Raw genomic sequence first — 27488 nt, 5'->3', positions numbered from 1 at the left:
GAAAATAACAGTTTTAAACCCTGGGTCAATTTGGACCAAATCCGTTTCAGATCATTTTGAGTCGATCTAGTGATGTCCGTCCGTCTATCTGGATGGCAGGTGCGCACGATAACTCTCGAAGGGAGTATCCGATTTGGTCCAAACTTGGTACTAAACATGGTTTACTAACCCATTTTCTGGTGTCAAAATAGAATAAATCGGTCCACTCCTTATGGTAACTTATGGTAACATTTGGAATAACCATGAAGCTCATAAAACTCGAATTTAAAATCCAATTCCATACAGACATGGTACATCTAAATATTTCAAAAAAAAACACAAGATTTGTTATAAAGACGTTGGAGATCGGACCATTTCTTCTTGTAACTCTCCCATAAAGGGTCGAATTTTTGAATAAACCAAACGATCATAAAATCCGAAATCAGCATTCGGTTATCTTCAAATTACACACTTTAAATTTTTTTAATAACCCAAGGTCTGGTGAGAAAATTGGAAACATCGGTCCACTCTTTCTGGTACCTCCTCCGCAAAGAGTTCAAGATTTTTGAAAAACAAAACGCTAAAGAAAGCGAAATATGTATCCAACTCTCCTAAAAATTTCACACATCCAAATATTATTGTTTATGCAAGATCTGTTGTGAAGATGATATATATCTGTTAACCCCTTCTACCTACAGGGTGAGATAAAAAACTGCAACAAAGTCAAACGCCATAATCTTTGCTTTCTTTAAATTTTATTGAATGAAAGCAAAAAATGTCGGAAATAACATCAAATTTTAGAATAAGTTCAGATTTGTTAGAATTGGTCACCTTGGGCACGAAGTATGGCTTTCAAACGGCCAATGAAACCGTCACACGCTGCCCGAATGTTGCTCTGCGGTATTTTGACCCATTCCCGGCGAAGCGCTTGATTGAGGTGAACGACACTTTGGTATTTTTTGGTGCCAACCTTGCTTTCCAAAACACTCTAGAAACAATAGTCCAACGGATTGGTATCCGGAGATTTTGTGTGGTCATTGTGCGCTGGAAATGAAGCGAGGAATCTCATTTTGTAACCATTCTTGAGAGGCGCGTTCAGAGTGCGATGGCACTGAGATCCTGTTGGAAGGTACAAGGTCTGCATGCCCAAGGCTTTAATACATCCTCCAGAATATTTTCGGGATAATATTCGGCATTTATTCTAATGCCACGATCGATTAATACGAGCGGAGAGCGAACATCGGCTGTTATGGCGGTTCATGCCATCACCATGGCCGGCTCTTGAGTTCTGGTGGCCAACCGAAGGTGCATATTTTCAGCTGACCTCTTTGGCAAGTAAACACGACCATTTGGTTTGTTTACAAACTGCTGGACAACGAATGTTTTCTTGTCGGAGAAAACCAAATTCGGCAGTTCACCACTTTCGGCCAAGCGAAGCAACTCTTTAGCTCTTTTGAGTCTATTTTCTTTCTGTTGCGGTGTAAGTTCTTGCACTTTTTCGAATTTCCATGGCTTTACCCCGAGCCCATTTTTCAATTGTCGAATGGAATATTTGGATATGTTCAGCTCACGAGCCATTTTGCGGCCAATGCGACACGGGTTTCGATCAAGTCGCTTCTTTCTTTTTCGAATCATTTCTGCTGACGTTGCTGTTTTTTTCCGTCCACTTCCTTGACATCAGGCTACGCTACCAGTATCACGGTAACGAGCGATGGTACGAGACACAAAATATTTATTCACATTTAAATGCTGGAGTGCTCTAACAATAGCCACTTGTTGTTTTCCAGCCAAATATAAAGAAATCACACTATCACGCTTGAATTTCATCACGAATAAGTTTTTTTCTGGAAAATTCTCACCAAAATGCTTTTGTACGCTTGTAAACAATATAGTGAGCTGTCACTGGAATAATTTCAACACCTGTCGAACGAGAGGATTAGAAATGACAGCAGTCTGAAATTGGTTGCAGCTTTTTCATCTCACCCTGTATATCTGTTATCATACCTATATCTGTCATAACTTGCGAAAATATTTCTCCTACCCAGAAATCTGACATGAATATAATTTATCTAAATTTATGATTTGCCATAAAATTAGATATATTTGTTCGATTTTCATCAAATTTTGCACGTACCAATATTTTTATCTGTATTAGATGATGTATGTAAATATAAAGCTTCGGTCCGCTATATCTGTTAAACCACGCATGTTTCCACATTTTCCAAAAATTTGTATATTGTATAAGGTGAAGGAAGTAGTCGATATAGTCCAAATCTGGCACGTTGTAATATGTTTATCAGTCTTAGGTCCGATACGAATTGGTCAATATTGTCCATTCGCTTCGAAACCTACCCCATAAAGGGTCAACAGTTTGAATAATCATAACTCAAGGTGTACATCTTCCGGCAAACCCGACTGACTTGTTTTTATTAGTTGTTGAATTTTTTTATTTGAATTAAATTCGAAATTTTGCGAATCTTTCGTCCCACTCAAACGGTTCCTAACTCTTAATCTTATTTCTCAAAACTCTGATTTATGGCATCCCCAATGAGCTCGTAATCCACTTATTCTATGGCGTCTGGTCATTGCCAAAAACTGGGATTTTATTTGATTTTCATTTCGTGCTTTAAATTGTCAATTTATTTGTAATGAAACAAAAACAAATGACTGCTAAATGCCAAAACATAACAACTAAAGATGTAATCTATCAGCCAAAGGCCATTACAAACAAGATTACGAAGTTATTGATTGGAATTCGGACAAAGTGGATTGTGTGACCGCCTTTGAAACAAAAATATTTTGTTAAATTTTTGTGGACATGGGGAAGATAAGATGAGGGGCTGTGTTTAAGGGATCAAAACATTGATCGTTGTTGGTAAATCAATGATGGTTTATGTAATATTTGGCAATAAGTACATTATTAATTTGGCAGATTTCACAAACTAAATTGTATGTACTTAACAGTTGTAAATAAGTAGAACAGTTGTAAGTTCGGCCGGACCGAACTTTGAATACTATCCACCATTTGGAACGAATTTGGCAATTTTCAAAAACAATAAAATCCTTTAAAAATTCTGTTAAAAATTTAAAAATATCGAATGTAGCCGTATATTAGGGTCTATACGATGGCATGGATCTGCATAGGCAACTTTTGTCATAAGCCTTTACAATATTCAAGTGCGAAACTTAAAAAAAAAACCGTGAATAATGTCCCCAAATTAATTATTATACCGAATATCGGGATATACCGTTATATGGGGTCTATACGAAGACGTGGACCTTCACAGACAATTTTCTCTTTTAGGCTATAGTATCCACTTCGAACTTCGAATACCAAACTTGAAACAATTCCGGTGAACAATGCCGCTAAAATCAACAAAATACCGAATATCGGGAGGTACTGTACAGGGTTGCCCTCCATATATATATGGAGCTATAGCTATATCTGAACCGATTTCCACCAAATTTTAAGTACTTATTTTTATATTAAATTTGGCCGGGAGGGCCAAAATTCACACCATTTGAAATATATTAGCCATTTGGTGCACAAGAAACCTAAAATCGGATGAAGATAAATATGGGAGCTATATCTAAATTTGGACCGAACTTGATAAAATTTGATCTATGAATTGCTAGGCTGTATCTGATATCTGCTGCTAAATTTCAGTATTGTGGAGTGCATATAAAGAATGTAAGGGACTTAAACACCAAAACCGGATGAAACATATATATAGCTATATCTGAACCGATTTTCACAAAATTTGAAGCACAAAATTCAGTGCTGCAATGACAATGAAATTTTCTCTTTTACATTAATTGCAAATCATTGCTGAAATACGTCCTCAAAGCTTGAAAAGGTGATCAATGATCATATGTCCGGAATGACCATATGTCCGAAATTATATTTAAATGTTTAATGACAAATTGACTCATAATTCGTATGGAATGTGTGATAATCAGGCAGCTATGAGCACCCTCGAACGAAAAAGTATAAACAAAGCACACGTATACTCTCTCGATTTTCATTTGCCATTGATATGGCAGGGCGAGAGAGTCTCATACCACTACTAATGGTATGAGACTCTGTCACAATGTTACAATGGCTGTTATCTTGGCATTGATTTGTTCGTTCGTTCGAAGTGTTATCTTCTCTCTTTTATTATGTATGATAATATATAAAAATTGAAGAAGAATCCGAAACGCTCGAAATAGAGTGAGGGTTTGCTTTAAGTGTGAAATCGAGCGGGTGTGTGTAAGAGCAAACCAGTTTTAATGTTACTGTGAACTGTGCTGTGCTCGTGAAAATACACATTGAATGTATGACAAAGAGCTCTCGGAAGTTTGTTCCCACTCTAAGACGAAGAAAGCAGGCTCTCCCTTATTCAAGCGAAACCGAAGAATAGAGTTTGCTCGTTTTATTTTACTATCCTAGGGAGTGCTCCCACTTCGAGAGATTTATACACTTTATTTGAATTCGAGCGAGTTTTTTGGTGTTTTGGCAATTTTCAATGGTCTCTAAGATAATCGAAATTAATTGAAGAGACTTCTATATGTTAAGTCCTTCTTGAAACTCCCACAAATGATTAACATTTTGAAATATATTGAATCCCACCAAATGTAATGGTTTTTATCAAACTTATGTCAAGGTCTATATATAAGGGGTTTCATTTAATATAAATTTTTCTACGGATTTTTTTTTAATGTTCAAGTACCTTCAAATTGTTGGAGGATTCTTATTTTGTTTCCGCCGGGACAAATTTAAACGTATTTTTTTTTTTAATTTGTTATCTTTTAAATATTGAATTGCAACAAAATTTCTTGTTCTGCAATTACCAAACCTCAAAATGTTAATAACGTTTTCAATTTATCACATGGAATTTAATAAAACTAATGACTTGGCTATGTAATTCAGAGAAAACGAGGCAACATGCAAACACACCCTCTGCCCTTGAGACATCCCTGGAATTGGAGATTTTCCGTACGGTCATATGGTCATTTCATGTTATATCAATATTGGATATTGACAAATCCATTGTCAAATCAATGGTCATTTAGTTTTAAGTGATCGTCAAGCATCATTTAGTACAAACCCCTCCATCCCCCTGCTCGAAGATAAAGAAAACGCTTTACTAAATACCTTAAAAATTTTGTTTACTTCTAGCTACCCAGTCCAGTTTCGCTCCCAAAAAGACACACACACACTACCACAATGAAGAAGTGTTTTGTCAGTCTCTTGATGTTGGCCTGCTGTTTGAGTGTGGCCTTTGGTGAACACAACAACTACAATGAAGATGCGGGCGATAATGGCCAGGTGGCAGCCTCAGACGGTGTCAATTCTTTGTTCAACACAAATGTGGATGCCAGTAGTGCCGACTCGGATGTGGCCAAGGACAATTTGGACAAGAGAGTGGAACGTTATGCCTTCGGCCTGGGCAGACGTGCATACACCTATACAAATGGCGGTAATGGCATCAAACGTCTGCCGGTCTATAACTTTGGATTGGGCAAGAGGGCCCGCCCCTATTCCTTTGGTTTGGGCAAACGTTTCGACTATGATGATTATGAGCAAATGGCAGAAAATGCCAATCTGATGGCAGCCAGAGGTATGTTGGCAGGATTCGGAACTATGAATGGTATGTGTAGAAATGAGTAAAGCCGTAGAAATATTTTCAAATTACTTTTAATTTTGTTTTTCTGTACAGATGACAAACGCAATCGTCCCTACAGCTTTGGTTTGGGCAAACGCTCCGATGGTGGCCAAAGTTATTCCCGGCCCTATGGTTTTGGTCTGGGACGTCGTTAAGTGCCAGTGAGCAGTGTCTAGACTTCCAAGGGCTAGTTGAAGAATAGTTCAAAGGAAATTCCCCCGAATGATTTTTTTTTTTTTTTTTTTTTGATTTTCTTTTGTTTCCAGCCAAAATTTCCTTTGAAATGTGACTTCAAACGCCAAGTCATATCAAGCAACCAACCAATTAACCTGCAACACCCTCTACCATAAAAGCATAACCAAAGCAACAATTCGGGAATATTCTAATGGAGATAGTTTCATTTGAAGGGATAACAAACAACAAAAATAAAAACTGATGAATTCTAAGGCAGCCAAAAATATTAATTATTTATAATAAAAAATAAATTAATGTTAATATAAAAAAAATACTAAAGAAAATAAAAATTCCAAGAATTTATTTTTTCTTGTTTCATGAAAAAAAAATTATTAAAAGAAATATTTTTAGGTGTAGCCTCCTTATTTTTAGTTGTAAAAGATTGAGTGTCATTTGCAAAACATTATCAATAATAAACTGCATCAAATAAAATTTACAAAAAAAATCCTTAAAAAAATCGATGTCAATGTTTCAAAACAATTATTTAACAAACACACTTATGTATTTATATATATAAAATCAACAGAAAATATGTAACCACACAATTTAGAAAAATTAAATCTAAGTTCAGTTAAATTAAAAAAAAAAACACAAAAAATATTAATTTTAGCCAGTAAAAATAAAATAAAAAAACTAAATGTGTTATCGGTGTCATTCGAGCAAAACAAAAATATAAAGAAACAATAAAAAATAAATAAATTATAAAATTACTAAGTCGTTTCCGGAGGAAATCCCAAAGCAAGTAGACGAAGAATCAGAAACTGTCCTCAACGCTTGTGCATTCGCGGTTTATTGTCAACAGAGCCAACAAAAAACAAGAAAAATATAATTTAATAAAAAAAATTTCCTTCACCCCCTTTGAACCTGGAAGACAAACTAGTCGCCAACTTCCTATCATTGAAAGCCGCCCCAAAACTCCACATCCTACTTTTTTCCGCCTTTCTAAATAAAAAAAATATATCTTTAACCTTATTTGCTGTCTCTTCTAAGAAAACTGACTAACATGTCAACGAAAATCAACAACAACAACAAATAAATAAATGAGTTTTGTAAATAAAATGTCTAACATTCATGTACTATACAACAAGAAAAATATCAACAACAACAAATAAATATATACCATAAAAGAATAAAAAATGTAAACAAAAATAATATATTGAAATATCAATAAAATATATATTATCTCAATGTTGAATAAATTTATTTGAAACTGAATGGTGTTGATTGGAATGAAAGGATAAAGTTTGGAAAAAAAATAGTAAAAAAGCAGTAAGTTCGGCCGGGCCGAAATTTGAATGCCCTTCAGTATTTGGAAAAAATTAGGAAACTTTCAAAAAAAAAAAAAAAAAAAACAAGTAAAAAAGCTATAAGTTTGGCCGGACCGAACTTTGAATACCCTCCACCATTTGGTACAAATTTAATAATTTTCAAAAAAATAAAATCCTTTAAAAATTCTGTTAAAATTAAAAATACCGAATATAGCCGTTATATTTGGGTCTATACGACGACGTGGACCTGCATATAGGGAGGTACCATGGGGGTTATAAAACGTGGACCTGCACAGATAATTTTCTGGCGTAGGCTGTAGTATCCATTACGAACTTCAAATACCAAATTTGAAACAATTTCGGTGAATAATGTAGCAAAAATATCATATATATCATATCAATTAAAGGAGGTAACTTTAATTGGGGCTATACGAAGAAGTGGACCTGCACAGACAATTTTCTGCTTTAGGCTGTAGTATCCATTACGAACTTCAAATACCAAATTTGAAAGAATTTCCGGTGAATAATGTCGCTAAAATCATTCGAATACCGAATATCGAGAGGATCTTTTATGTGGGGGCTATACGAAACCTTGGACCTGCACAGACAATTTTCTGTCGTAGGCTGTAGTATTCATTACGAGCTTCAAATACCAAATTTGAAACACTTCCGGTGAATAATGCCGCCAAAATCATCAAAACACCGAATATCGGGAGGTACCGATATATGGGTTGTATACGAAGATCTGGACCTGGACCTGTCTTAGGCTATAGTATCCATTACGAACTTCAAATACCAAATTTGAAACAATTCCGATGAATAATGTCCCTAAAATCATCAAAATACCGAATATCGGCTGGTACTGTTATATGGGGGCTATACGAAGACGTGGACCTGCACAGACAATTTTTATGTCTTAGGCTGTAGTATCCATTTCGAACTTACAACGGTAAATTTGAAACAATTCCGGTGAATAATGTCGCTAAAATCATCAAAATTCCGAATATCGGGAGGAAACGTTATATGGGGGCTATACCAAAACGTGGATCTACATGGCCCATTTTCAATACCAAAACTGAAGACATAATATACATTTGAGTAAAATTTTGTTTATCTACTTCAATTCGTTCGGAAGCTAGAGTAATTTCCGCAGACGGACAAACGGACGGACACCGCTAAATTGACATAGAATTTTATGCTGATCAAGAATACATATACTTTGTGGAGTCTAAAATGAATATTTCGAGGTGTAACGACAAACTTAAGCTGTAATGACAAACTTAATATACATGGGGGAGGGTATAAAAGTAATGCATTTGTTTTTTTAGGGAGAGAGACCGAAATCTCAATTTATAGTTGATTTCTCCTTTTCCCCAGCATTCCAATTATTCGCATTACTTGACCTCTCTTTAAGGCAGGAACAATTTCAGATAGAAATAAAATAAGTAAAAGGAGATATCCTTTTCTTTTGAAAAACCCGAAATGTGAAATTATCAACGGTCGGAGATTGGGGTCAAAACCAAAAGTCCAGAAACTATAAAAAATGGTTGGCCTACATTGAAAATTATTGGGTGACCTGGTTTGTCTCTCATTTAGGAAACACATTTGCATTGTGGAGGAGAGTTTACGCTCTCTTCTGCACTTTCTCTTTAAACGCATATTCGCTCAGGCTAAATTAAAAGCCGAGTGGTGGAGGATATAAAAATCAAAGTTCGACCCTGTCCAACCTATGCCATATTACAAGTTAAAAAGGATCAGTCGCTTTTCCCAACAGATGTATACCCTCAGCCAATGTTCTATTATTTAAATATATTTTGCCTCCTGTTATGATTATCCACATTATTGATCCTCTATGGAGTAGTTTGCGAAGGAATGGACCAATATTGTCTATTTCGTGTCGGACCTAAATATATACAAGTTAAAAAATATCAGTCGGTTTTGCCGACAGATGTATACCCTCAGACTATGCCAGTTCATTAAAATAAGTTAAGACTTACAATATGATAATTAAAAATGTTGACGGTATATAGGAGATACCACGAGAGGTCAAAAATTTAACGCTTTGTGGGGGAGGTACTGGAAGGAGTGGACCGATTTATCCCATCTTCACACCAGACCTTGGGTTAAACATTTAACCCTTTGTGGGGGAGGTACCCGAACGAATGGTCCGATCTCTACCATATTTATAACAGATATTGTGTTGATGGAAATATTGAGATGTGCCAAGTTTGAATGAAATCGGATGTTAGTTTCGGGTTATTATTCAAAATTTTGACCCCTTATGGGGAAAGTACCAGAAGGAGTGAACCGATATATTCCATCTTAATACTAGACCTTTAGTTAATAAAATTATTGGGATGTGTGAAATTTGAAGACAATCGGACTCCTACATCACACTTTTATAAGAGTTGTAATTATTCAAAATTTTGTTCCTTTGTGTGGACCGATATTGTCCATTTTTGACCTAACCTAGCACTGACGCATATTAGGGTTTGCAAAGTTGGAGCAAATTCGAACTATCATTTCTCTTTGTGTGCAGAAAATATATTTTTTTTTATGAAAATTTCGACCTTTTGTGTGGGAGGTAACTGAAGGAGTGGATCGATATACTCCATCTTAACGCCAGACCTTAATTTAATAATATTTTCAAGATGAGTGAAATTTAAAGACAATGAAACTCTTATATAACATTTTATAAGAGTTGTAATTATTCAAAATTTTGTTCCTTTGTGTGGGATGTACTTGATAGATTGGACCGATATTGTCCATTTTCTCCCCTGACCTAGCATTGACGCATATATTTGGATTTGCAAAGTTGGAGCAAAATCGGACTATCGTTTCTCTTTCTGTGCAGAATATGTATATTTTTTGAAAATTTCGACCTTTGTGTGGGAGGTACCAGAAGGTGTGGACCGATATTGTCCATCTCCGAACTCGATCTAAGTTAGACAAAAATATTACGATGTACCAAATATGGACAAAAATGGAAACTCCCTTCGAGAATTATCATGCGCACCAATCTGCCAGACAGATATACAGACGGACGGACATCGCTAGATCTTCTTCAATTTTTCTTGAAACGGATTTGGTTCAAAGAGACCTAGGGTCTAAAACCGTTATTTCGATGGGCGCGTCTTGGCCGCATCAAATGATATATACCCTCTTCAGCCATATGGCTGAGGGTATAATTACTTTCATTTCATATTTTCATAAAACAAAACAGAAAAAAGATTTAAAATTTTACCATAATTACCTATAGAGTAATGCTTAAATAATTATATATAAACTATTTGGTAATATTTCCGATTATCGTTGTAGGTGACATCTAGTGGCGAATAGTTTTATTCATATATTTGTCACAATAAAGGTCATGGCGAGAGTCAATCACAATAACTAACCAAATAAGTTTGTCAAACTGTAAACAATTAGTTAAATATAGATGGCGGTAAGGTAGCTCAAGAGACGATGTCAAGACCTTTAAACGGTACAAAGGTAATCACGTAGACGGAGATGATAAACAAGCCAAAAAAGTGAACTAAATAATATAAAGATTACACGATTAATGAGAAATGTAACTCACCTTATAAACAATAATTGCGACAATATTCATAAAATATTTGTAATCTTCTGATATTCTTTCATTGATGTAACATTTGTGTGTCTTTTTCACTCTCGTCTCTCGATTTCGTTTAATTTCACTCCAAGCTTTTGTTCATCTCTTTCATTGAGGCATTGTTTCAATCAAATGGCGTAGTTGACCGATGTTTTTTAAAGCTTTTTTTTAACATTCAGACGTTTATGTATTCAAATTTTTTTAATAGAATTTTCAATAAAATTCGGCGTCAGAATTATATATGATTAAAAACAATAGTTTGAAGTCTTTGTTGAAAATTTATTGGAAATTTTTCATTTTTTTGTTTCAATTGCTAGTTTTAGTTTTTTCGTTTTTTTTTTTTTTTGATTGTCAATTATAAACGGAGATTTTTTTGAATTTATATTTAATATAAATTGTGAAAAAGCGAGAAGAAGTAGAAATGAGGTTTATTGTGAAAATTCAGTTCATAAGGATAAATGTGTATTAATGCTCCTTCTCATTAATTGTTTTCATTGCTCTTCGAATGTTCTTTAGTGACAGATGATGAATGCACAATCAAAATGGTAAGTTTTCAACATTTTCCGATTGATTACACGGTTTTTATACCCTCCGCCAAGGCCTACATAAACGGATTTGTGAATTGAATTGTCATAACCTCCTACGGCCAAAGCGTTTTTTATCGAAAAAAACGGTTTTAGACCCTAGGTCTCTTTGGACCAAATCACTTTCAGGACATTAGGATCTAGCGTCCGTCTGTCTGGCTACTGCACACGATAATTCTAGAGTGATTTGGCCAAAATCTACCTGGGATTTGGTGATGCATCTACCTGTATTCTTCTACCATGGAAGGATAACATTAAAACGTGCACATACTAAACTATTTCATTTAACTTCTAACTCTGTGACTGTTAGCGCCATCTATACATGAAATGTATGTATGCTCTCTCACCCCATCACTTAGTGCCTGTAAAACTGTAAAACCGTTAATATGCATTTCAAACCTCTTGGGGAAACTCGCCTCATTACTGTGTTTCGAAATAAAAATTGCCAAAATATTTAATATTTTACTTTTAAACTTAATTTTAATTAATTTTATATCAACATTTAGTTAGTACACAAAAAGGAAAACATAAAAATTAATTTATGAATCTGTGGACTTTATACAATTGTGTGGGTGGTTGGGTGGGTGTGTGAGTGTGTTATCTCTTAGATATCTTAGAGGGCAAATATTTACAAAGGCTTTTAATGTACAATACAATAATAATAAACAACAACTAATTTAGTAATTAAAATTAATGTGTTTTTTTTTTGTGATTAGAACAAAAACAATAGAGGAACCAACATTTTATGATTTTTATTTCACAACTGATTTTATTTTTGTTGTAAAATCGGTGAGAAATTAATTCAATTGAGACGTAGTCGTTGGCCCATTGACCGATGGGGTTTGTAGTTTCGTATACCCCGATAATCGTCTTGATCGTAATCATTACCGAAATTGGTGTCGGTGCCATAGTAGACAGACTTCATGTAGCCCGGGAATGGGGTCACAGACATATAATCATCGGACACATCATCATCTGGTGGCTCAACGGCCACAAAGGAGAGAGCAAATCCTCGCAGCGATGTGGATTCATCGGTTTGGAAGCGTATTAGTATGGTGTCGGAATAGGACACAATGACGGGGGGTTTCTGAAAATGAAAAATGTTATTAGTTTTATATATTTTTCAAAAAATGTAAGTCAAAACTTACCCTATTGCCACAATATTTGCCATGGAAGGTGTTCCTCTGAAAACTTTGCTCCTCGGAGATTTCCACCGAGTCATAATCACATCTATCCGAATATTCAATTTCAAAATGGAGGAATTTTATTTTGACACTGCTATCGGGATCGGCTTGTATGCGCCAATTGCAGTACATGTTGCGTTTGTAGTTTCGTGAACCAAACCTTGGATGAGAATAAAATATTTGACTGCGATTTGTGGCCCTTAAATAGCCACCACATTCTGTAAGGGAGAGAGCGGACAAAATTAGTAACCTATTTATTTTTAACTGAATATATTTTCACTTACCCGTTGAATAGGTTGCCATAAACCCCTTACGCTGCAACCCTGCATCCGTTTTCAAAACCATAAACATATCATTGGAGGAGGCCACCACGGCATAGGGCTCCCTGCCACCACAATATATACCCAAAATGGAACTATTCTCCGATTTGCCATCGTGGATACCCACATAGTCATAGATGCACTCCTGATGATTTTCCAATTGAAAATCATGGAATGTCAGCTGGATGCGATGACCCAAAACCGTGTGGAAATGCCAGTAGCAATAAATGTTGCGCGGATATTCCTCAGGATAATGGGGACTGGAGATGACACCATATGGATTGGTGATTTCAAATTTACAACTGGTCTCGGTACAGTTGTGGTGATTGTCATCCAGAGTAAAACCATTGCGACAACTACAAACATAGGAACCAAAGGTGTTGCGACAGAAATGCTGGCAGCCGCCATTGTTGATGCTGCACTCATCGGTATCTGCAATACAAGAGAGAAACGCACATTACAATTTCAGATTTTTACTCTCTCTCTCTCTCTCTCTCTCTTCTCTTACTTACCCGTCTCAAACTTGGCCGAAAATCCCAAATGTTGCACCGACTTATCCGAGTAGAATTCCAAACGTAATATATTCTGCTCCGAATTGATTGTGGGTGGCAGCTCATGGCCACAATAGACCCCGATTTTCTTCAAACGATTATCTCTCAACTTGGAATAGATTACCAAATAATCATAATTACATTCGGTATATTGCATTTTTGTGCCCTCCAAATCGAAATGGGTAAAATTCAGGAAGACGGCATGATGGGGTGGGGCAACTATTTCCCACACACACTCCTTGGAGATGGGATAAACATCTGGCCAACCGGGAGAATTTACCGTACCATTACCCACACTGGCATCAATGATGCCGCCACAAGCATCTAAAAAAAAAAAATAAAAAACAGAAGTCCCGTGTTATTAAATCCCATTCACGATTCCGATTTGATTGCTTACCTTCACAGCTTCGGCCATCCGCCTGCAATTCATAGCCAGCAAAACAACCACACTGATAACTGCCCAGGGTATTGATGCATTCATGTTGACAGCCATGATTGTTGAACTGGCACTCATCGACTTCCTGCATGAACTCGGCCGAAAAGCCAACTTTTTGCACCGAACCGTCGGAGACGAACTTCACATACATTTGATTGCCATTTGTTCTGCAAAAGAAAATAGAAATTTTCAATATTAGAAATCCTCAAAAATAAAAAGAAATATTTTTTTTAACTTACTTGATATTGGGCGGCAATTTATAGCCACAAAATATTCCAATTAAATCCGCATCGGAACTATTTCCATCCCTTATCTCGACATAATCGTAAATGCAGTTATCATGATTCTCCAATTCAAAGGATTGAAATTTCAATGCCACCTGATGATTATCCGGCACCGTTATACGCCAAATGCATTCCTTGTCGGGGAAATACTCCAAGGGATAGTTGGGTGAGTCAATGCGCCGATCACCGGTTAGAAAAATATCGCCACCACATACAACTGAAAAGAGAAAGTTTTTAATATTTTAATATTTTTTTTTTATAATATTTTATTAAATATTTAAACTTAATTCTAGATTATGACCAGTAAAGAAATGCCAATTTATGTGAAGCAGATCATACCAACTTTGGTTGTTATTTATGGCTTTGGAGGACTTATAATTTGAAATCGAATGAAATTAATATATGGGATGTATATTCTACTCCGAATCGATTTCTAATAAATTTGAAGGAGGCACTTATGTTAGAACTGATTTTCATCAAAAATTCATCCTATTTGCGCCGATATTACTGATATTGAACCGATATCTTGAAAGTTTAGCAGAGGTATTTCTATGACACATCGGATGCAATTTACGGGTGTAAGAGACTTAAATATAAAATCGGGTGAAACATATATATGGGACCCATAGTTATTTCTGAACTGATTTTTAAATTTGGCCCAATTTTTCCTAGGCAGAATTCGGTTATATGTACCAAATGCCATCCAATTTGGGCTTGCATTAAGCATTAAAATTCAAATCGGATAAAGGATATATATGCCAGCTATATTCAAATCTGAACCAATTTCGATAAAATTTACGGGTGTAAGGGACTTGAATACAAAATCGGGTCATTGGGACCTATAGCTATATCTATATAACATCCATTCGATTTGGGCTTACATTAAGCATTGGATAACATTTTGCAAAGGTATTTCTGAGCTCTATATTATATATTTCCTCAAATATCGCTGGTATGGAGTGCATATTATGGTTGTGGGAAACAAATTTGATAATTATATCTCTGTTCCAAATTCTGCAAGAATCTACTATTTTTGCAATTTTTCTCGATACCATAAAGGAAAAATCGGCTATCGTAGTTAAAAAATTTACATTTTTTCAGTTCTTGAACAGGCCAAATATCTGAAACGAATTTTACGATTTTGACATACAAAATTTTTGCCATACATGGCTCTAGGCTCAATTTGATCGCATCCTATTTGAACGAATATTAGACATTTGGTGCACCATAAAAGTCAATATTGGACGAAAATGCACGTGGGAGGTATATCTAAAAATTGGCCTAGAATCTCCATTTTCAATGGGGTTCGTTCTTGGGCCAAACTAAATGATTTGTGCAAAATTTCATTTCGATATATAAAAAATACATATATAGACAAATGGACGGACAGACTGTGATTCTATGCAAATCATGAAATGAAATTCTTTGTCCATCTCGTTTCCATTTCCATATTACAAACAAATAACCTGTAACAGTAAGGAGGAATGCTTTTTTTTGATTTAGCAAAATCGGCTTTTCCTAAGTCATTTTAAAATTTACGTGACCCGAAAAGCATGCAACAATCTATTTGATTTTAGATACGATTTTCTACTATCTCAATAATACCTGACAAAAAATCAGAAAGTCGATTTCAACATCCGTTGGTTAAATAAGAATATAGAACAGCTTCGTAAATACTACAGAAATACAGCCCCGAGAATATGGCAACTTCCTCTCAGAATTTTTCAAAATATAACAACAGTTCAGTTCCACGGCAAAACTGGTTAACAACTTTAATGCGCGCCTGCAATTTAATTTCTACCAAAAATTCGGAAATTCGTGTTGGAGAACGAAAATCGATCGATAAAAAGTCTAAAAATCGTCGTTTGCTCTTTACTACGTAAAAAGAAAATAAATGAAAGTAGCAATGGATTTAGCATTACTCTCTATTTCCATATCTCTCTCACTCTCCTTAGAAGTAGTCAACGACATCTACTAGACTTTATAAAATATATTTATTTATCGCAAGCTACTTTTCAACTCCTAAGGTAAAAAAAAACAAAAATTTGGACTTACCCTAAATAATAGAAAATTTGGATAAGTAGATCGCCTAATTAGAATTATATGAAAAATAGAAGGGAATTTGAGATTGGAGCGAGAGAGAGAAAATCGTTCACCGTTTCCGTTTTCTCAACACTGAAATAAAGGAGAATAATATATTTGTAAGTCCTCTTCAGTAAATTTGTGGAAATATAATTTTCAAAACTATCTGATATTTTTTTGATTTTTTAAATATTAATTCCCAAAAAAAACTTGAATTTTCCATTTTTTTCTTGAGTATTATTTCCGGATTATTACTTCCGGAGAAAATTTTCACACTTCTAAGCTCACAAAACTATTATTCATTTTTTTTTTGTCCAAACTCTGCTACTTCAATATATTTCTGAAAAATATTGTATGGATTTTAAAACTGTCATCTACTATCGGTATTTTTCGGGGAGATTGCAGTAACATATTTTAAACAAGTGACAATTTACTGCCAATTTGGCTTAAAACCATAAATCAGATAATTATGTGGGGGGTCATATGAAGATGGAAAATATCAGTCCACTCCTTCTGGTACCTACCTCACAAGGGGTCTCCTGAGTATAAATAATTGTGAAAAAAATTTTACGGAATTTTTACATCGGAAATTGTAAATTTATCTGAATGTGTTAAGAAATTCCCTAACTCAAGTTATATTCATTTTTTTTTCTTATTAAATAATTTTGACTTACCTTCAAAGTCTGCTATGAATCCGCGGTAACCTTTACTACCACCGTGACGATTTACGTAACTTATAAGCATACGACTGGAATCGCTTTTTATGGTAACAGATGTATGATTTCCACAGAGTCGTTGAATAACCGGCGATTTATGCCAATAGCCATCACGGATTTCGATATAATCCTTGGAGCAATCAGGTGATGACAATAAATTCTAAAGCAAAAAGGGAGAAATTTAGAGAAAGATAGAAAAATGTTTGATTATTTCAATTTAGTAAAAAATGGTTTATATTTTCAAAGAAATTATGAAAAATATTTAAATGAAATTTAATGAGCATCCTTTTTTTGAAAGAGAGTATTTTTAGGAAAGAAAAACTGTTGAAGATATACGATTTTATGCAACGGGGGTGTTTACTACTTCGCTTTTAAGTAAACCAATGATGTAATTTATATCACTTAAAAAAAAAAAAACACAATTAGCCCAATTAAGTAAGATTTTACCTTTTTTAAAAATTTATTTTTTCAGTCGTGGATTTTTTACAAAAAAAATTTTAGTTGTGTTTTTATTTGTAATATTTTTCGGAGAGACAATATTATTTTTCTTGGACTACAAATAGTCGGCAATTTAAAAAAATCCGAAAGACAATATTTCGTGGATATTTTTTTTTATTCTGATTTTTTTTTCTCTGATTTTATTCTCTGATTTTTTTTTTTAAATATTTTTTTGGATAAAACATTTAAATTATAATTTAATAATGTAAAAAATATCTTTCCGAGGGACTATTAGTCGTGGGTTAAGAAAATTGCATAACAACTTGGTATCGATTTTTTAAAAATTATTTTTCTGAAAGACAATTTGTCGTGGATTTTAAAACAAAATATTCTCCAAAAAGACAATTAGTTGAGGATTTTTAAAAAAGTGTTTCACCAAAAGACTATTAGTCGTGGATTTAAAAAAATACGTCACCAAAAGACAACTAGTTGTAGATTTAAAAAAAAAAATCTTTTTTCCGAAAAACTATTAGTCGTGGATTTAAAGAAAAATATTTTTTTTAAAGACCATTAGTCGTCATTTTTTAAAAGATATTTTTCCGAAATACAATTATTTGTATTATTAAAAAAATAGATTTTTAGCCAAAGACAAAAAGTGGTGGATTTAAAAAAAATATTTTGTGAAAGACAATTAGTTTTGATTCAAAAATATGTTTGCGGAAGACAATTAATTAAAAAAATCCCAAAGACAATTAGACGTGGATTTTTAAAAATATTTTTCTTGGACAACAATTAATCGTAATTTTTTTTTCCAAAAACATTTAGTTGTGGATTTTTAAAAATTATTTTTTCCGAAAGATAATTAGTTGTGGATTTTTTAAAAATTATGTTACCGAAAAAAAAAAAAAAAAATTATGTTCAGAAAAACTATTAGTCGTGGATTTTTTAAAAATTATTTTTCCGAAAGACAATCAGTCGTGGATTTTTTAAAAATTATTTTTCCGAAAGACAATCTGTCGTGGATTTTTTAAAAATTATTTTTCCGAAAGACAATCAGACGTGGATTTTTTAAAAATTATTTTTCCGAAAGACAATCAGTTGGGATTTTTTAAAAATTATTTTTCCGAAAGACAATCAGTCGTGGATTTTTTAAAAATTATTTTTCCGAAAGACAATCAGTCGTGGATTTTTTAAAAATAAGTTTTCCGAAAGACAATCAGACGTGGATTTTTTAAAAATTATTTTTCCGAAAGACAATCAGTTGGGATTTTTTAAAAATTATTTTTCCGAAAGACAATCAGTCGTGGATTTTTTAAAAATTATTTTTCCGAAAGGCAATTATTCATGGATTTTTTAACAATTATTTTTCCGAAAAACAATTATTCGTGGATTTTTTAAAAATTATTTTTTCAAAAGACAATCAGTCGTGGATTTTTTAATAATAATTTTTCCGAAAGACAATGGATGCTACCAATTTCGTTATTCCTATCCTATATCATTAAAGCAAATTATACGAATTTTCTATTGTTTCTACTTACCACTTGATGCAATTGCAGTATAATCCTTTCACCATTAGTTGCCGTTATTCTCCATTCACACGACTCCAAGGACTTATCAAAATCCGTTGACGTCTCATCGCCATCTTCATCATACACTCCACTACCGCTACCCTCAACATCCAAATCATTCTCACGATCCCGTACACTCGATCGATAATTATAATGAGGGGCAATAATTTGTCCTGCATTCTGTTGAAAAGTTCTTCCACATGTGGCACACTTATACAAGAGATTAGCCTGGGCAATATCACCACGACTAAGCCGAACTCTCTGGCCAATTTCTATTTTTTCATGTTCTCTCACACCGATCGGTTGTATTGTATCGAGATAGACACTTTTCGAAAAGGTGTTGCGGGCGTAATGCATAATTGAGTTGTAGTCATACGGTAGGCCCAAAGAATCAACATCCTCCGGAGAAAGGACATCAAAGTTGTACTCTTGACCCTTCATAATGTTCGCCTTATTGATGATAATGTGATTGTCACGATCCACTCGGGTGTGTTCATGCCAAAATCCAACAACGTGACCCAATTCATGGACAACAATGCCGAATTTTTCACAGTTGCGTCCAATCGATATGGCCTGACGTCCATTGCCACGTTTGCCCACAAATGAACAGCATCTAAGGAGAATAGTTTTGGGTTAATTTGAGATATGGGAGTTAGGGTTATGTGCATTACTTACCCGCAATTCTTGATGGTGAAATAAATATAGTTGGGATGCACATTCGGATCTCTCTCCACAAATTTAATGCATGTAAAATTCTCCCAGTGCCGCATGGCCTGTTTGAACAGCGCCTTGTGGGCCCCACTGAAAATGTGATCAATTTCATAGGGTATCACCCCATAGTCCCAGATACGTTCTTTCTTCGCCGTCACAGCTCTCCGGCTGCGATGAACATCATTTTGTTGTTGATAATGGGTCAAGAGATGTTTTTGAGCTCTAGGCAATTTAGGACTAAGAGAAAGGAAAACAAATGGGTTTTTTTATTTTTCAAAATTATAACAAGGTTTTTATTTTTATTTTTCTTTCTTAAATATCTACATTATAATATATAACTAATTGTTTTTTAAATAACATTTTCTAATAAAATATGAAATTTAATTCTAATCTTTTTTCAGTTTTGCATGTCTGAGATCATTCCTTTGTGAAGTTTTACAGCCTTTCGAATATTTATGAGTTTTTTCTTTTATTCCCTGAAAGAGAAGGGTATAGGCCAAATTTAGTACAGTTTTCTTAATGAGAAAAATATTTAAAAATTAAATTTAATTTTTTTTATGAAAAAAAAAAACTGAATAAAATTTTGGCTATAATGGCTTCTCTATGGCATTGTAAAAATGTGTTTATGTATCTAAAAATATCTACTGAAAATATTATTTCGGATTTCTTTTAGACTAGAAATGGAAATATGAAAACTTTCTAAAAGCTCAACACCCTAAATATTAGAAAAAGTGCATCTAAGCAGGTTTTGAAGGAAGAATTGACTCAGAAATTAGTCAATTAAATACTGAGAATTGGCTCGGAAATTATTCTATAAAATACACCACATATAGAAGACCCGTAGAGGTGGATAGTAAACTTTACATGGCTTCAGTTGATAGAATATCTGTAAGGGTAGGAAATTTTGTAGAGGTTTTTTAAGGATATGTAATCAATATGTGGCATAGTTCCTCTATGACTAGAAAACCGTATATAAGTTGTATGAGATTTGATCCTTTGATGTAGGACTTAAAAGTCCTCCTTCTTTCATTCATAGAAGAACTCATATAGATATTTTATGATCAAAATATCTTAGAGGCCTTTCATGGATATTTTAAGACAAAAGTCGGGTCTTCTATGGCAACGTCTTTCAAGGGTGGAACTCAGCTCTACGTGGAAGAAACACCCTAAAAAGGGATCTTCCATTAATAAAAGTCCTTCCATCTATGATGTACTTGAGGCTGTTATCAAGGCTTCAATAAAAAAAGAATCCTCTGAGAGGATTGCATGGATTGAAGCCTGCATATATTAGAATTGCAAGATAGATTTTATGAATAAAATGAAAAAAATCTCACAGAATATGAATCTAGTATGCAGAAAGTGTACTGGTTTTTGTGAGAGAAAAGAGGGAAAGAGAGCGAAACACAATTTTTGGTAGAGTGCGGTTTTTGATGACATTCTATGAACTTTCTTCATAAAACTAAAAACACTGTCTTATTGTGAGAGAAAAAAGAGAATAAGCAAAAAAAATGTTGGTAGTGAGGGCGGTTTTTGAAGACATTATTAAATTCTCTTAAATATTTTCTTTTGCGGACTGATGTGCCAAGCAATCCACAAAAACTAAAGCAGGAGAGTGTGTGAAGAGTGGTAAACTTGGGGATTTTAAGAATATAATTTTGGAATGTATTAAAAGCTTGCATATTTCCGACAAATGGTGGCTGTAATATGATATTAGGGGCTTTTAAATATTTTCTAGGAGAATATGAAAACATATTTTTTAAGGAAGTTGCTTTTCATATAGAGGACCTTAATATTTTCATTAAAAAACTCTAAACAAATGAAGCACTTTATAAAAAAAATTGCGAGATTTTATGATTAAAAATTGGGAGGTTTCAGAAGTGAAGATATGCGCTCTTCAGAAGTTTTCAAAGATGGAGTATTTATAAGAGGGTATAAGATATAAAGAACTTTATATAAGAATTTCCTGTATTTTAAATTTATCTTATGTAGTTAAGGGGCTTTGTGAGAGAAAGAGAGTATGTTCTGCAAACAGAATATTTCTCAAAATAATTGAACTTGAATGGCAGTTTAGGGATTTTATAAGAAAAGGGTTTTCAGATCATAAAAATCTCCGAAAGTCATCGAAATCTCATATAACATATCAAATACATTTCACATATATATAAAAAATCTAAAATGTTCCCATTTTTGGAATTTTGAGATCCAGCCCATTATTAATTTTTTAATGTACCAGCTCCTTATTCTTTGCTATATATCTTCATAAATATCCGAAAAATTATAAAAATCACAAACACCCCCATTCCCAACTAAATTTTATAAAATTTATATTTTAATTTACCTGATCATTTCCTTTTTCCGTTTTGTCGATTCGTCCATTTTGTGATGTGTTTGGTGTTTTTGATTGTGACGTTTTTTGTGTTTCTTAAAACGACCACCCTCTATGGCACCGCCACCACCCACTCTCACTTTTTTACCCTTCAACTGTTTAAAGAGACGCCTGAAAATAAAAGAAGAAGAAGAAAGAATTAAAAACATGCCATAAATACAACATAATATGATCTTGATATCATTTAAATAGCCAACCAACTAGCAGGTAACAAGTAAATCAATCCATCCTTCCCTCTCGTTTACAACAGCGATCATGTCGCGCAGGTAAAAGCAAATAAGAAAAACATGCTTAATTGAAAACCTCCTGGGATTTTCCAGGGAAATTTCACACAGCCATATAGTACCTACAATGACAATTCATAAGGAGCCGTAGAAATTCCTGGGTAAAACCCATAACGAATTGAATTGAAAAGACGACAGCAGGATAACATAAGTGGCCGAGGTGATGGTATTTAAGGTAAAAAGGGATCAAGGATGTTGCAAAAATATTATCATTGTTCGGTTGTTAACTAAAGTGGGTGCTTAACAAGAGCTATCATAAAACACTTGAAACCAGGTAGCAGCTCGACGATCAGAGAGACCGTGAAAAGACATGGATACTTGAGATTTGATATCTGAGTCAAATGGTATAACAATAGCACGAGTTATTTGTTGGTTTCGGAAAGAGAAAGGGAAGAGAGAGAGCGCGAGAGAATGACAAGAAGTAACGGGGAACTAATGAAGAGCAATGTGATTGTTGTTTTTTTCAATGTAAGAGAGTTAAAGAGAATAATTAAAGAATTAAAAGAGAATAATTTATTCCATTGAATGTTTTTATGTTGTGGTAGTGAGGCAAAAGGGAGCAAAATGGAAAAAGGGTGATTTTAAAAGGTGAATAAAATATAAAATTAGATATTTTGAATTATAATTATTATTATTATTATTATTATTATTATTATTATTATTATTATTATTATTATTATTATTATTATTATTATTATTATTATTATTATTACTATTATTATAATAGTTTGAGAGACAGGTATGACTGGAATTTATTCGAAAGTGAATCTCATCTGCCATTTTTGTTTTTATGACAGAGCTGTGAAATGGAAATGGAGTATAATTTTTTCGAATACAAAAATGGGGGATTGGTTCAATAAATTTTGGAGGGTTAGGCCGAAATGTAGTTCTATATGAAATTTTCGTGTCAGACTGTATTTTAAAAATTGAGAGTCCAAAAAGTGAACTTGCTTTCACTTTCATTTGAAAATCCCAAAATCATGAATTATTTCAGATCGGATCTTTGGTAAGTGAGAGTCCTTATAGTAGACATATATCTTTATCAGATGTTATTAAAGAGAAAATATCGATTTCAGATCTACATACGGTAAAATACCCTATAGGGGCTTCTGGAGAGAAAGAAAGTGAGAGAGAATGATATAGAGAAGTCTTCCATGCATAAAAGTCTTTGTAGAAATTGTCCAAAGACAGATGATTTGTAGAAGAGTTTGGTGGAAGATCCCGTAGACTAAAAATCTAATGGGGAACGTATAATTTAGTAATTTCACTTGAGGTGAGGCCTTTTGCTCATTTAGATCCCGAAATGGCATGAAACTCTCATTTCGGTCTTAAATTGTGGCCATGACCTTAAGATTCCAAAAATCAGTCTTCGAACTTTAGATAACATGAAATGGTAAGTTACAGTCATTCTGAGGTAGAAATGGAACCAGGACTTTCAAAATTCTTAAACTTTGAGGTTATATGGAGGGTATATCACAACCTGAACTTATACTGTACTTTTTCAAGAGGTTTCGTCTGACTTTTTAAACCTGAAATAATAAACTACAGTGCGAAATGCCGTACTATAGCCAACTCGTTTTGAAGTTCAAACTTGAAAAAAAATATATTTAACATCGAATGTTATCTTTATATGAGGGCTATTCCCTAACGTTCTCAATACTAGATAACCCTAGAATGTTCCGTGTAAAACTTCTGAACTTTGGCTTTAACGGATATTAATAAGAAAGGCAGAAAACCACAGTTTTATCGACTCAGAACAAGAATTATTTACATTATGGTACTGACGTAGCCAGGGGGGTACGAAGAGATCCGAGCTCATAAATGCATGGGAGAATCCCTTAGGATAAAAAATTTATGAAACAATGATAACAACATTTATAGAGAATTCCTCTTTTAAAGTCACATGTGAATATTTCCGATTTTTTTTATCAGAAACGCGGAAGATTGCAGGTTCGATGTCCGTAAAAATTCTAAGGAAATTTGCTCTTTAGGAATCGACGATAAAAATCTGGTCCCATATCCTATGTCTGTACTCCTGAATTGAGGGGTGTTTCCTGTGTCCGCAATTTTTGCGGGAATAAGTTTTTTGCTTAACACTTGCTCAGAAGGTCGCGAGTTTAATATCGCGACCAGACAAAATAGTTATTAATTTGTTTTCAAATATTTCAACTATCAAATACTTATCTATAATTTGAGTCATAATATGATCGGCTCGACCTGAAAAAGATCTTTCATTTAACTAAAAATATTATCAGGCGATATTAAAAATATGGGCCAGTTTCCCTTGCATCTCTTGGAATATTTTTCACGATTTTATTATAAATTCTAAACATTGGATTCCATATTTCACTTTTTTTCCATTTATACCTCTGTGTAGCATATGAATCCTAGGCAATATTTCTATTTTACCGCCTAAATATTATTCGATGACCATTCAAATTGGTAGGTTTCCGCCCAGCCCTAAACTCTAATCCCATACTAAGTTCCACTTCGATTGGTCTATAATTGCGACCTGTAGAGCAACTGCAAAATCATGATTTTTTTTTGGTCTCCTTTTAATTCCCCTTTGGAATTTGTCTTAAATGACAATAGAATTTTGTTCTGTTAAATAAAGCCCCACTATTTATTGTTACCAACCTTCTAAAGACCTTTATTTATCTCTAAATCTAACTCAAATAAATTATTTTTCTGGTTCAAAATTCTCCGGGTGATTTTGAAATATATCATTCCCTCCAAAAAAAAGACACCTGCTGTTTTGAAATAAATTTCCAATTTTTTAAACCCATGCTGAGATTTGATGTTGTTTAACAAACCATTTGAAGGCTATTCAAAATCCTTTTGTTTGATTCTTATTTTTTTCAAGTGGTTTCTGGAAACACCTGCTTTTCGTATTGTTCTTCGTTTTTGTTTTTTGGCAATTTCGATATTCAGTTGTTGGTGTTTTTTGTTTTAGATTTCTGGTTGCCTTACCTTTTTAGGGTCATTTGTCTCAGTTGCTCCTTGGGTATGCCCGAAGAATCATCACCCTTGTCTTTCTTCTCGTTTATCAGTTTCTCTGGCGGAACACTGGGCTGGCTAATGATGTTGCGCTCATAAAAGAAATTGTGGTGTATATCGTGTTCAATATTTTTGGCATTCGATTGTATTTTGCTGGCCTCGCCATTGTAGAGGAAGGCAGGCATGTGATTTTGTGGCTTTTTGCGTCCTTTTTTCGATGACATCATAGATTCGCGATCGGCTTCGGCCGCAGCCAGTTCCAGTAAATGCTGGACATGGGCGGGTGATTTACCGGCCGTGTTACCTTTGGTATTGGGAGCCTGTAGTTAATTTGAAATGATATTCAATTTTAATTTTCATTTTCCACAACAACAAAAACCAAACATGACTTACAATCTGTTTATCAATCGTTATAAATTGTTCGGGTCTTTCGATAATATCGAAGCGACCCTCCGGATCGATTTGTAACTGCTGTTTTGCCATCAAACTCTTTGAGGTGTAACCGAAATTTAATCCCCAAATTTGGGGTATTAAAATCAAGACCCACACATAACTTGTCGTTGACATTTTCTTCATGATGTTGTTATTTTTGTTGTTATTTCTTTGGAAATTTTCCAATTTTCTGTTATTTATTTATCACTTCACTTTGAATTTCTTGGTAATTAAATTTTTATCACCAACCACAGCATTATCTGCTTAAATTAAATTCTTGGAATCTTTTCTTTTTTTTGGTGTTATTTCGAAACAATTTCAAATACTTTTTCTCCTTGGCTTGAGATTGTTTTACTTTTTCATTCACTTGTAGCCGATTTCGTTTTCAAAACCTAGTTTTTTCTTCTTCTGTTTTTGGTGATATTGAACTTCACTCTGTGAAAACAAATCTCAAACTGATGGCATAACACACGCAGCGGCCTTAATATATTTGTATTCTGACTTCAAGAACAGCGGCGGCGGATTGAGCATGAGATGGTGATGATGATGATGTAGACGAGGACGGAAGGTACGAAGGTAGAAAAAAAGTAATGTGTGGCGTCGGCGGTGTTGGTGGCGGCTGCGCACATACATGCCACCAGCACTACCACCAACAACAAAACATCAATACACAAATAAGGCTGATCGTATTCACTAAGGCATCCATCCCATGGCTGCTACAAACGGATCAAAGGCACATTAACACACAAGCAATGAGATAGACACAAAACTCACACACACTCACTCTCGTAGTGAGCTCATAAAACTTCAACTCAATGCTGGGATAAACTGTGATGTATGTGCGCCAACAAAAACAATAACAACAACACCAACAACTGCATTAGCCTTTACCGATATGCTCTAAGGGTATCTTGTTAATATAATCTGCTCCAAAAGATCGCAAGCTCATCACCAACTACAACAACTTTAAGTATTCTCCAATACTTTGTTGTTGGGGGAGAGTTGTTCTGTATGTGTGTGGAATATTTCTTGAAAACCACACACCCTTTGTTGTTGCGTTTTTGGAGTTTAATCTTTTTGTTGCCCTCATCTGCATACCACAAAGAATTGAAGTTATTGCAACATAACCAAAATTCAATGTTTTCTTGTTCCCCTCAACATCCTTGTGGTTGGAGTTCTATTCAACATTGTTGGACATTTTTTCCAAAAAAAATAAAAAAAAAACTTAACAAAATTGTATCGAAAGTAAATTTTGTTTGGCACAGTTCACAGTGTTTGCAGAATATTGTATGTCAATTTTTGACAATATCATATTGGATCCAAAGCATTTCCACTGAAAACTTTTTGATTTTCGGGGAAATGGTCCAGCCTTTAAAATATATATTTAGAGATCTAGTTTTTGAGTGAGTTCCATTCGAAAATGTAGAAACCAGTAAAATCTATCATAAAGGCTTTAAAATACCAAATATTATTGGGGTATACCGAGGAGGTCCCATTTAAAAATAAATAATGCCAAATTACGAATTACGTATCAGATCAAAAATTGGACCTTTGAACCCACCCTCTGCCAAATGCTGATTATAGAGAAATCTATTGATAAATAGCACTACGACACCTAAAATGTTTAAAATCAAGTGCTAATATGATGTAAGTGCTAAAAAAACAATTAAAAAGTTTCCGTCGGTATGCCGACTGATGTGTACCCCTTAAGAACCAAACTTGATATTTAGAATAATCGTATAAGTATTCCAATTATGTATCCCCATACCTTGA

General features: G+C 34.1%; 2 protein-coding genes across 2 annotated transcripts in view; one reads left to right on the top strand and one right to left on the bottom strand.

Moving 5' to 3' along the window:
• LOC101898191 (allatostatin-A) overlaps nt 1-7049 on the top strand; it is a 41506-nt gene extending 34457 nt beyond the window's left edge. The window contains exons 2-3 of the mRNA XM_005182068.4: nt 5141-5612; nt 5682-7049. Coding sequence (XP_005182125.1) covers nt 5189-5612; nt 5682-5782 — 525 coding nt within the window. The 5' untranslated portion in view covers nt 5141-5188 and the 3' untranslated portion in view covers nt 5783-7049. The remainder of the gene's footprint in view (nt 1-5140; nt 5613-5681) is intronic.
• A 4798-nt stretch (nt 7050-11847) lies between these two features.
• Nucleotides 11848-26185, bottom strand: LOC101898017 (dorsal-ventral patterning protein tolloid). The gene is made up of 12 exons (XM_005182067.4): nt 25677-26185; nt 25257-25603; nt 21955-22113; nt 19581-19853; nt 18876-19518; nt 16858-17059; nt 14057-14318; nt 13779-13984; nt 13343-13705; nt 12795-13262; nt 12475-12728; nt 11848-12413 (listed from the first exon to the last, which is right to left on the bottom strand). The coding sequence occupies exons 1-12, from the start codon at nt 25857-25859 to the stop codon at nt 12129-12131; spliced, it is 3645 nt and encodes a 1214-aa protein (XP_005182124.2). The 5' UTR covers nt 25860-26185; the 3' UTR covers nt 11848-12128.
• Nucleotides 26186-27488: the final 1303 nt, after the last annotated feature.

The sequence above is a fragment of the Musca domestica genome, unplaced genomic scaffold (assembly GCF_030504385.1).
Source record: "Musca domestica strain aabys unplaced genomic scaffold, Musca_domestica.polishedcontigs.V.1.1 33, whole genome shotgun sequence".
NCBI classification, from domain to species: domain Eukaryota; kingdom Metazoa; phylum Arthropoda; class Insecta; order Diptera; family Muscidae; genus Musca; species Musca domestica.
The sequence above is the reverse complement of the archived record's forward strand: the minus strand, read 5'-3'. Positions and strand labels throughout refer to the sequence as shown.

Bases quoted from the DNA above. Each gene is read 5' to 3' on its own strand.
- LOC101898017 (XM_005182067.4), bottom strand. From the start codon at position 25,859: ATGAAGAAAATGTCAACGACAAGTTATGTGTGGGTCTTGATTTTAATA. The intron at 17,060-18,875 runs GTAAGTAGAAAC...TTTTTGCTTTAG, and splicing joins TACTGCAATTGCATCAAGTG to AATTTATTGTCATCACCTGA. The intron at 13,985-14,056 runs GTAAGTTAAAAA...TTTCTTTTGCAG, and splicing joins AAATTGCCGCCCAATATCAA to AACAAATGGCAATCAAATGT.